The 11,428-nt window shown below is 38.0% G+C and overlaps 1 protein-coding gene and 1 pseudogene across 1 annotated transcript; both read right to left on the reverse strand.

Annotated features, from left to right (window-relative positions):
• Positions 1-1,172: 1,172 nt before the first annotated feature.
• On the reverse strand, positions 1,173-2,970 carry LOC107551505 (keratin, type I cytoskeletal 18-like; annotated as a pseudogene).
• Positions 2,971-3,398: 428 nt separating this feature from the next.
• LOC107551541 (keratin, type I cytoskeletal 18) lies at positions 3,399-7,027 on the reverse strand. Its single transcript, XM_016233173.1, has 7 exons — positions 6,511-7,027; positions 5,007-5,089; positions 4,750-4,906; positions 4,471-4,635; positions 4,242-4,367; positions 3,870-4,090; positions 3,399-3,723 (listed from the first exon to the last, which is right to left on the reverse strand). The coding sequence occupies exons 1-7, from the start codon at positions 6,937-6,939 to the stop codon at positions 3,609-3,611; spliced, it is 1,296 nt and encodes a 431-aa protein (XP_016088659.1). The 5' UTR covers positions 6,940-7,027; the 3' UTR covers positions 3,399-3,608.
• Positions 7,028-11,428: the final 4,401 nt, after the last annotated feature.

Here is an 11,428-nt window from a genome sequence, read left to right on the forward strand (position 1 = left end):
AGAAAGTGTATGGTGAGCGAACAGCAGTACAAACGCTGTGTGCCTCCCAGCCCATAATATCTGATGGCAGGGGATACACACAATTTGTGTGTCGTTTGTTTGGGAGCGGAGCATGCACGGTCAGCTCTCGAGGGGGCTGATTGTCATGACTGCGAGCTGCTCTCACTGCGCACGCTTCACTCTCGCCTGGCCATGTTTGATGAGAGCGTCCAGGCTTGCGATCCCGCTGGCAGCGGTCCCGCTGTTGCCGAGGCACAAACACTGCGTCTCTTGCCATACTCCCAGCATCCCTGCAGGCGCTACTTCAACAAAGCTGGTTTGCGCCTGGCCGGATTCGCTTTTATGCTTTCTGGTGCTTACGTCACCCTGCTCGTGACGTCTCGCTTCTCCATTGGACGGATTTGACACGTGCTTCAGAACGCAGTCACTCAAGGGCGTTCCCAAAGCGATCTCGATGCAGCGTCTCGTTCCCTCGGGGAACCATGGTTACATACGTAACCTAGAGACGTTTTCTGTGTTTCTTCTAAATCGCTCCCCAAGAAATCTGACCCATCATGCCTTGAAGGCAAAATGCTGATAGGTTCCAAGAATGAATATTGTTTAGTTTGACAACTTTCAATTTCTCACTTTTAGACAGATTTCCAGGAAAGATTACCTGTCAAGTGTTCGTTCGCTCGAAAAAAAGATAAGGGTAATCATTCATTTCTTTTAACACCTTACTAGAAAAAAACTTTAAGATTAGTGTAATCAACCACAAAAAGTAGACCTGTCAGGACAAGGGAGCTTAGTTTACTTAGTTTAGGTTGATTGTTAGTTGTTAGTTTGAAGTACAAAATAAGACCTTAATTTTGTTTTCACTTTGCTCTTTCATTATGAATGACTGTTGGAATGTTTTTGTGAAGTCAGACACCATTTATTGTTTTCTTTTACTGTGATGACATGTTGAAAATGCTTATTAGATCCTAAGGGTCCAGTTTGTCATAACATGAAAATGAAACTTTGACATTGCTGAAACAACAAAGTTTGAGTAGAGATACACTGTATGGGTTGAATTAAGAGAGCGGTGCTTTCCAACAACGTGTTCATATTCTGATTCAAAGAAAATACTACTAAGTTTTAATTAAATTTTATTCAAAATATTTATAGTGGTTTTGAGATATTGGCTTGTGCTGTTGTCTTTCATGAACAGTAATTATCTCATGTTTGTTTATATCACTTTTTGATAGTACTCGAGCTGGAGGACAATTTTTCCATCCACTAGTGTCTGGGTGACAGTCTGTAATGTTGTCCTGATGGATTCTTTCTCTAACCTGTAAAATGTTTTATTAACATCAAGATCAAGTTTTCTAAAGAACAAACAGGCATATTAAAAATGTATGATACAAAAAGTATAAAGCTCACTCTTGTTCTTCTCCATCCAGAAGTCTCCTGTAGGTGGCTATCTCAGCTTCAAGCTCCATCTTGATGTTGAACAGGGCCTGATACTCCAGTGTCTGACTTTGAATGTCGGCATGCAGCTGTTTAAGCTTAGATTCTCTCAGCAAAATGATGCCATTGTATTGCTCCACCTGCATCCCATATCGCAACTTTGTTTCATTAAGGGCTTCTTCCATAGATGCTCTCTGTAAGAAAAGTCAAAAATAAATAAATAAATGCTCATGAGAAATGTTCAAAAGTGGAGCGCTGCATCAAGGTGTCCGGGCTGAATCTCTTACATTTCCAACTAGAGACTGCAGCTCTGTTTCCAAAAGCTGCATCTGCCTGCGGCTCACGCTGACTTGTGTTTTGGCTTCTTTCAATGCTTCCACGTTCTCGGTCACTTGAACCTGTACAACGATGATCTGTGCAAAAACAAAAAGAAAGAAATTTAATTCTCTGTTGTCTTTAGAACATAAATAATGTGTAAAATTTGCAAAGAGAAATTATGCCCCACTTTTTATTCATGCCAAGTTTTCAGTTCCTCCTGGTTCTTTAGGGTGATCTTTTCATAATTGGCTCTCATCTCCTCCATGATCTTTGCCAGGTTCTGTCCCTTGGGAGCATCAACATCCACCTGCACTCCTGACCAGTTGATTTGACTATATAGTTCTGAAACTTCTTAAAAATTGTGAGATTTTAGGTTCCACAGGGTTATATCTTGGGTACTCTCCTGTTTGTGAACTACTGCTCTCTGATCTATTGTAATTTAATATCCTTTTTATGTGTAGTATAATCAAATGCATTTACCAGCTGATGTTGTTTCTTTAACTCGATAAGCTCAATTTTCAATCCTTCAACATAATTTTCCAGATGCAGTTGTGCAACATTGGTGTCATCCAGCATCTTTCTCAATGCATTTATGTCTGCTTCAACATACTGTCTTAGCTGTAGCTCATTTTCTTACCTATAGACACATTACATTAATGGGAATTATTGTTTCTTAATATTGCTAGTCAGTGGAATGTTGCATTAAGGGGGTCGGGGGGTGGTGTTCTCAGTTTTGTCACTGGACAAAACTTGACCCAAAATGAATCATTAATATGTTTGGTTAATTTTCCTATATTTTTATTTTATATACTCTATATTTTAAATGTATATATCTGCAGCAAGTTTATATTGTCCAGATTGCACATGTGCATATAGTTATTTACACATAGATGGGCTCAAAGTTAATAGACATGGAATAAATCCCACAAAACATACATTGATTTCATTGAGTCTTTAAAACCAGCTTACTTGATCCTGTAGTCATCGGCAGCCAACTTGGCATTGTCAATTTGAAGACTCACATTTGCATTGCTCAATGCCATCTTCAAGATCTAAATGGACATAACCAAAAAAGGTACAATAAAGTCTATTGTTAGTTCATTATCTAAGGGCACTATAAAGAAGCCGCTTCTCAATAATTAATTACATTCCTTACTCAAGGGCACGTTCAAAGTACAGTTTTTGAGTCATCCTTACTTTGAACTGAACCTGCAACCTGTGCATTACACCCAATTCACACTATAGTAATGTGCAAGCATTAATGTCTAATTAAAATTAAAGCAAAATCATAATTTAAGGGTAGCAGGTGCTACACATCTATGAAAAAATGTTGTGGGTGTCATTGGACAATAATTTAGTACACAGGACAAAATTGTTTTCGCCCCTAAAAATTAGTGCCAAGAATGATGGCACTTGACACCCAAAACTACCTTTGATCAGACAGATGGAATTGTCATATAACTTTAATGAAGGAAAGACAATGCAAAGATTTGATAAAAGTGTCTTTTATCTGAAAGGACAAGACATGATGACAACAACACCACATAAAAACAAAATGGGACAATTGATGATCATAAACAATCATTGTCATTAAAAAATATATGTAATAAAGCTTCAATACTGTTCTTTGACCTTCAGTTTTTTTTTGTTTGGGTCGTAGTCATTAAAATGTTAATTTTTTTTGTTAAAATTTTTAAGTTAGTGTTGAAATGTGCTAGTTAAATCTCATCGCATACATGCTCTGAGGCACTTTGGACTAAATAAATATCTAATGTGTTAAGTCCAGCATGTCTTTAGATCATTTTATCATTGGCCCATGAGGTTTTTCTGATGTGTTGTGGTGGTTGATCGAAATTTGATGTTCAAAGCTTCCTCTCCTTGGTTTCTGTGCTTGAAGACACCACCTTCCCATCCACCAGCGTCTGTGTGACCGTCATCACTTTTACCTTCTTTTGCTCTTCAAGAGCATCCTGGAGCCTGCATGAGAAAACATACCTGTTATCCACCATACAAAACAAATACTCTAGCAAACCTAGCCACTAAGTTTTAAAACCACATTACATGTCTGCACAAATGGTGAACTGCTGTGAAAAATCTCGATATGCATTAGAAAAAAAACTTACTTGAAGTCTCCGCCGTCCAGAAGTCTCCTGTAGGTGGCAATTTCTGCCTCCAGCTTCATCTTGATGTTCAGCAGAGCCTCATACTCCTGCGTCTGTTGCTGGATGTTGTTGCGCAATTGTGTGAGCTCAGCCTCCAGTTGCAGGAGGATGGCGTTGAGACTCTCGATCTCCATGTTGTAGCGCATTTCTGTGTCCCGCAGAGTGGCCTCCAGTGATCCTTTCTGAAAAATGAAACCAAGAGAACCCAAAAGTTTGAGCAAACTTCACTGAGCCAAAATCAAGATGTGATACTTGAAATAATGCAGCTAATTTAATAAAAGGATTAGAAAGACCGGATGGAAAATGGCAATGGCTACACGAAAATTAACTCACCAGGTTCTTCTGTGACTCCAGCTCGATCTCCAATGTCTGAATTTGTCTGCGAAGTTCGTTGACTTCTGTACGTGCACCCTGGAGGGCCTCTGTGTTCTGTGTGACTTGTACCTGAATCTCTGTGATCTGGAGAGAGCATCAAATTTCACATTAACCCCAAAATAGTGGTATTGACGTGCCACATTAACAAGACTCGATTTCAAGACAATGATTGTCTTTTGGAATATACCTGAGATTCGTGCCAGGCCTTCAGCTCCTCTTGGTTCTTCAGGGCCATCTTCTCGTACTTGGCTCTAATCTCCTCCATGATCTGGGCCAGATCCTGTCCTTTAGGAGCATCAACATCCACCTGCACTCCTGACTGGGAGATCTGGATACGAAGCTCCATTACCTCCTGTTGGGTGGAGAGACCATAAAATAAGTCTTAAAGCACCATCCATAATGGATTATTAGGTAGACAAATGTTTACAGATGTGCTAATGTCCAAATGTGCCAGATGTGCACTCACATTGTCATGGTTCTTCTTAAGGAAGATGAGCTCTTCCTTGAGGGCCTCAATCTCGCTTTCAAGGTTCATGCGGTTCATGTTGGTGTCATCAATGACCTTTCTCAGGCCGGCAATGTCAGCCTCCACACCCTGGCGGATGGACAGCTCGGATTCATACCTGCAGGCACAACAAAGGTCAATGGGTCGCTCTTCTGGGAAACCAGGAAAGTTCCCATGAGGTCAAAATGTTTGTTTTAGTTCACAGTTTTGTTACTCACTTGACTCTGAAGTCATCAGCTGCCAGACGAGCATTATCAATCTGGAGCACTAGACGGGCATTGTTTGCGGTGGCATCAAAGATCTATAACCAAAACAGAAATCACTTGATTGAAACCACCATTGAACAATATAATGTGCAATTATGATACATAAAACCTCACCTAACTTTAACTGTTTTACAAATGTGTGTGATCTATAATGTGTAAATCACATGGTCACTCTGTACCAAGCTGCAGTACCATCTTCTGCTCTAATGTCTTAGTTTGCATAGATAAGAGGTACTGGAGAACAAAGTTCATTTTACAGTCTATTAGATAATCAGCCATGTTGAAAAAGCAGCTGGTGTCTGTTTGACAGTTGTAAATTAAGCTGTATAGCGGGAAGAACAGGGGTTGAGCTGGATTTCCTGTTTTTTTTTTTTATCCTTATGTGCTTTGTTTTGTAAATGCTTTCCATGTTTGAAAGCCAGCATATCCTGGCATCATGGAAAAGGGTGGAGATGTATAATAGTTTAACACTAGTTAAAGCAACATATTTTCTATATGCTAATGGGTGTTGGCTATGTATCTGCACTAACAATTGTCAATTTTTAAATAAATAAGTTATATTTTATTATATATATTTTATAATTTACTGAGCTTTTAAACTGTACATTTATTTTCAGTGCCAGATGTCATCTATCTTTTCGTCAGGCTAATCTCATGACTAATCCTATTTGCTTTTGTGACTGTAAGAAACCCTGATGAATAGGACTTTAATTCTTTTAATTGAATCTACCTGTCACTTTACTGCATAGTCAATTATGAATGAAAAATCAATCATTCTGATAACACGGTCTAGTTATCAGTGACATATTAGCTTTAAAGTTCAGCTTCAAGATACAGTTGGTGTGAAACTGACTCTAATCAGTATTTTATCTGCTTTATAAACTTCTTTTCAAGAAAATGTAGAATAGCACTATACAAGTATATGATTGGAGCTAGAATTATCTCTGCCAAAGTCTCACAGCTGGTCGCATTTTGCACTGTCTGAACTCTCTCGACTTTTCCATTTCCTTAATTATGACACAGACAGACGCTAAAACATCTCAGAGCCCAGAGTTTCCATCCACAGGGAATAAACAAGCATTTGGATGTGTAACAGGACAAGAATAAATACAGGATGGAAATGCTTATTCACCGGAATACCGGCTGTAAGCAGAAGTTACGACTGCCATCCCGCAGAGACTGAGCCTCCCTCCCCCGTGCCTTCCGCCTGTTTTAGTTTCACCCATGGTTCATTTTTGGGTTCTCTGTCTATCAGTGCTGGCCATCAGTAAACTCTCATTCAGCTCGTTAAGCTTTAAATGACAAAGAAATCTCTCTGTTTTGTTCGTTTGTGTCCTGAAACCCAATAAATGTCCGCTAGACTGTTAATAACCACAAAGCAGCACAATTAGACTGTCACATTAAGTTCTTTATAGATGCTGTAAATTTTCTCTACTCTTCTCCTATTCAAACTCACCTTCTTGCGCAGATCATCAACGATGGGCTGGAAGCGGCTGTAGTCGTGGACATCAGGACCTCTCTTCTCCAGGGCCTCACGGATCTTCAGCTCCAGCTTGCTGTTGGCCTGCTCCAGGGTCCTCACTTTCTCCAGGTAGGAGGCCAGACGGTCATTCAAGTTCTGCATGGCCATCTTCTCATTGCCCACGATCTCACCTGTGGCTCCAGTGGCACTCACTTGGATGGAGCTGGACATTGAGGGAAGTCCAACTCCACTGCGGACACCTGAGTAGGAGGCAGAGGAGATTCGGGTTCCTTGACCTCCGGCGCCGCCGTAGATGCTTGCAGCCCGGTAAGTCGGCACGTTGGTGGTACGCTTGATGGACATCTGGGACACCGGCACCTGGGAGGTGGAGGAACGCACACTGTAGCTTGTTCTCAAACTCATGGTCGCTGAAGTGAATGAACAGATGAGTGATTGAAGGCCTGGAGAGAGGTAGAGCTCAGTAACACAGCCAGAAGAGTGCACAGGGCATGAGGGAGACTCTCAGGCTTTATGAACAAACTGCTCCTAGAAGTCCCGCCCCCAAAAGCCCCTCCCTTCAGCCAATCACATTCCTCCATGTCTAGAGTGTGGTTCTGTGACTGGATTCCTTTAAGAAGTTTGTTATTACAAGTGGCTCCGTTTTTCCTCTCTGAAATTAGACAAAAATGTTAGAGTTTAGAAAATAGAGTTTTTTTAGAGTCTTATTATTAGCATTTTAAGATGTAATATGAGCATGAAACATATATGATAAAGATCTGCTAAACTTAAAAGAACAACTTAACATTACAAACTTAACATTACAACATTGCAACTGTTAACATTACAATAAGGTTTTATACATCAGCATTAAGAAATCCTATAGTTAACATAAAATAACAATGAACAATACTTTAAAGCTTTTATGAATTTAGGTTAATGTTAATTTATAAATGTACTACATTTTTTGCTTTAAGTTGTATACATGAATATTACTTAATGTATTATGAAATAACCTAAATTAACAATGAACAATAGTTTATTTCTAAATTAACATTCACCTACAGTAGATTAATAAATGCTGCAAAAATGTGCAAATTGTTATTCTGTGATACCTAATACATTAACTAATGTTGACTGTGTTACCACTTAGTCACACAACTTCTGTTTAGAAGTAAATTGTATTTTCCTATTAGAAAAAATATATATAATGTAGTATGAAATTTGCTGGTGCTATTGAGTAACTCTTCCAGAGAATCCAAACTTGTTAGACACTCATATTTGAGAAATCATTCTATTTTGCAATTTGTCGACTCATTTTTTGTTTTACTGTAAATGAAGAAAGCGTTTCGTGTTGCAGTTGGCTATCTTTCTTATCTTTCTCATCTTTTTCACTTAACCATTGCACTGGAAAAACTGGCAAAAATGAACAGAGAAAATAGGACTAGCCTATCACGATTTTCTAGTTGTGATATCCGATCACTGAAAGGATTTTCCTGACTGCCACGCCTGCAAAAGGATGTGTGAACAAAGGAACAATTAGTCTAGCTCCTGAGTACACACATGTACAGACAAAGAAATGAGCTAATCACTGAAACCTATCTGGATCCCCCTGTAGTTTTAAAACCATTCACACATTGGATTAGATCCATACATGTTTGAAATAAGCTTCACAAAGATGAGTTTCAGAAGAGAAAGCCGATACTGTGCCCACATTCCCAAAAGATTTCCTTTTGGCTTGTAGGTTGTATTTTAGTTTATTTAGACAGAAAGAAATGGCAAACTTTGGAAATACACAAGAGATTTAAACTGCTCAAAAATATGTCCGAGTGGTATAAAGGCTTTTATGTGTGTTTTTAAACACAGAACTAACTGACCTTTTGTTTTTTTGAAAAGCATTTTCCAGTAAATTCATTCTGTGGAAACTTTTGGATCTCACAAACAGCCCTAAAACTGTCCCAGGCCAGTCTGAATAAAGCAAGGCTAGATTGTGAGAGTGTTTGGCTGTGTATGTGTTCTGTGGCGATGCTCTCTTATCCACTGTGTCGGAATGTGTTTGTTTGAGGCTGGAAGGGCACAGGAGGAATTTGATGTGAAAGAATGCAGATCAATGTTGTTGAGCCCATTTCACTGAGCCCAGGCTTTCAGTTTGCTGTTGTCTTTTTATTTGTACAGAAAATGATTCTTTTTGCTGTATCAGTTTTTAAAGAGGCTATAAACTCCATCAGGAATGAAGTAGTACTATTTTATGAAGTTATTTAGTTTTTTTAATTTAATTTTTTCTGAATACTTACATTAAGACTCTTCATATTGTACTCTAATGGAATTATTTATAATTTTAACCATAATGTAGCAACTTTAAAAAACATTCAACAACATTTTACCATAAGGTCTCATTAGTTAATGATAATTCATGCACCAACTTACATTAACTAACAATAAGTAATACATTTGTTAAAGTATTTATTAATCTTTAGTTTTAAAAATACAACGGTTCATTGTTAGTTCATGATCGCTATGGTCCAATAAATAATATTAACATATATACAACTTTTGATTTCAACAATGTATTGGTGAATGTAGAAATTAACATCTTATAAGAATAATAAATGCTTTAGAAGCATATTTCATTGTTAGTTCTAATATAGTTAACTGTTCTGAACAAATGGAACCTTATTGTAAAATGTGACCAATATTTAATAACGTACAACCATTAAATTAATTTAAAACATTTTATATGGCATTTTTGCTCTCTTTCCTATTCAGGGTGTGTGTGTGTGTGAGAGCATTTAAAAGCTTTTAATCATTTTTCCTAATCATAATGTAATCAGTGCTGTGGGTTGCCAGATCCCCCATGCTCCACCCTTGTGGAAGATTGTGAGATTATTGCTTTTAAGTTATGATGGAGGCATGACAAAACAAGCGGGTGGTCCCTTCATAACTCGTCTGGGATTTATTTAAGGTGTGTCCTCCCAAAAAAAAGAATATTTGCAAAAACAAACATGCATGCACTCTCTCTCTCTCTCAGTTCAAAATTTTGAAAGACAAAGAAAATATTGCCCAGAACATAAAGGATAAGTGATCTGTTTGCGCATTACGACTCTCATGGGAATTATAAGGGAATAAAGTTTAAATGCCGGTCACATTGCATAATTTAATATGGGCGGGGAGGGGTCGGTGTCACCTGAGCACTGATAAAACTGAGTCATTTTGCTATCAGGTGAAAGAATGAATGTCATATATGGGATGTTTGAAATGTGCTCATGACATTGTGTGTTTGTACATCCGTTGACATAGCACCCGTGAGTAAATACAGGGATTACTATTCATTTACATAACTCGACAAAGCAAACTTAAGTCGAATAAAAACTGATGCTAATGATGTCATTTCATTATGTGCCGCATTGTATGTCCTACTAAGTATAGTTTAAGAAAGTGAATTTTCAACATTGAGCACACGGATCTGGCCTATTTATTGGTTGACTTTGATGCTGTCAGATATAGTCTGTTGAGTTATCATCATCTGAATGATCTTGGAGTTTGTTTGAATGAACTTTTGAATGAAAGAACTTGTTTATCTAATCCTTTCAATCACAACACAAAGGATAGACAGTAACTGCTGCTTCTCCCAATCCTTTGACAACTCATCCAGAATCACAAAACCAACACAACTTTATTTGTTGTACACTAAAAAAATAATGCTTCAACTGATCAAAAACTGACAGTAAATACATTTATAATGTTACAAAAGTTTCTGTTTCAAGTCAATGCTGCTCTTTTGAACTCTCGATTCAGCAAAGATTCCTGAAAAATGTATCACAGTTTCCACAAAAATATTAAGCGGCACAACTGTTTTCATCGATAATAATAAAAAATGTTTCTTAAGCAGCAAATCAGCATATTATAATGATTTCTGAAGGATCATGTGACACTGATGACTGGAGTAATGATGCTGAAAATTCAGTTTAGGAATAAATTACATTTCAGATAGCAGGTTGGTGGGACTGAGTGTCATGCATGGATTGTATAAACATGCGTTTTTAACTAATGAATCAGTCATTTTGGTCCAGAAGTTTATCATCAAAATTAGTTGCTCAAATAAAGACTTTTGTAGTTGTTTATAAAATTTGTGAGATGTTTTCTCAGCCTCCAGCTCCAAAATTATATGAAAGACCTTGCAGTGGTCAGATTAAAGAAAGCTGGTTGTTATCCAGAGCAAAGGAGTTGCATGTTCAGCACATAGTGTTTGGCTTGATGACATCATGGTGGAGGTTTAGGCTAGGTTCATAAGTCATGATGGTCAGAAGACAGTTCAGTACTCAAAGCATCTGCATGTGAAATACACTGGGCTCAGCACCGGTTTTCATGCATTTCTGATGCCAGCAGTGCATAAAAAAACTCCAGCCACAGTCAAAACCGTTTATGAGCAATATGTTCCATCATCCAGGCTGGTTGTTTGAAAAAAACATGATCATTCTAACATGAAATCAGATCATTTTTTCCTGTCTAGGCAGATTATTTGCGCAGTGCACACAGCGGGTGTGGCACTTTCCAAATAGTTTTTCCAGTACCTTATCAGCATAGTCAAAAAACTGCCTGTATGCCTGTAACATTGACAGTCATGAAGTGTCACACAGTGAGTCAGGCTGAATCCGGTAGGTGTGGCATGTCTTAAATATTTTTTATCTTATTTTATTTTATTTTTTTTAATTTTTTTAAATTTTATTTTAACCAACTTTCCTCTATGATTCTAATGGCGGTAAGTGCCATTATGTTTTGTTTTGTTCTGCAACAATCTAGCAACCTGAAGCATGAAATCTTTCCTTGTGTCAAACTACAAATGCCACAAAGTATGACATGCAGTTTGGCGTCACTAGAGCGGGACACCTGATCTGGCTTTATTTCGTACACATTC

The sequence above is a fragment of the Sinocyclocheilus grahami genome, unplaced genomic scaffold (genome assembly GCF_001515645.1).
Source record: "Sinocyclocheilus grahami isolate Dianchi unplaced genomic scaffold, SAMN03320097.WGS_v1.1 scaffold426.1, whole genome shotgun sequence".
In the NCBI taxonomy this organism is placed as follows: Eukaryota; Metazoa; Chordata; class Actinopteri; order Cypriniformes; family Cyprinidae; genus Sinocyclocheilus; species Sinocyclocheilus grahami.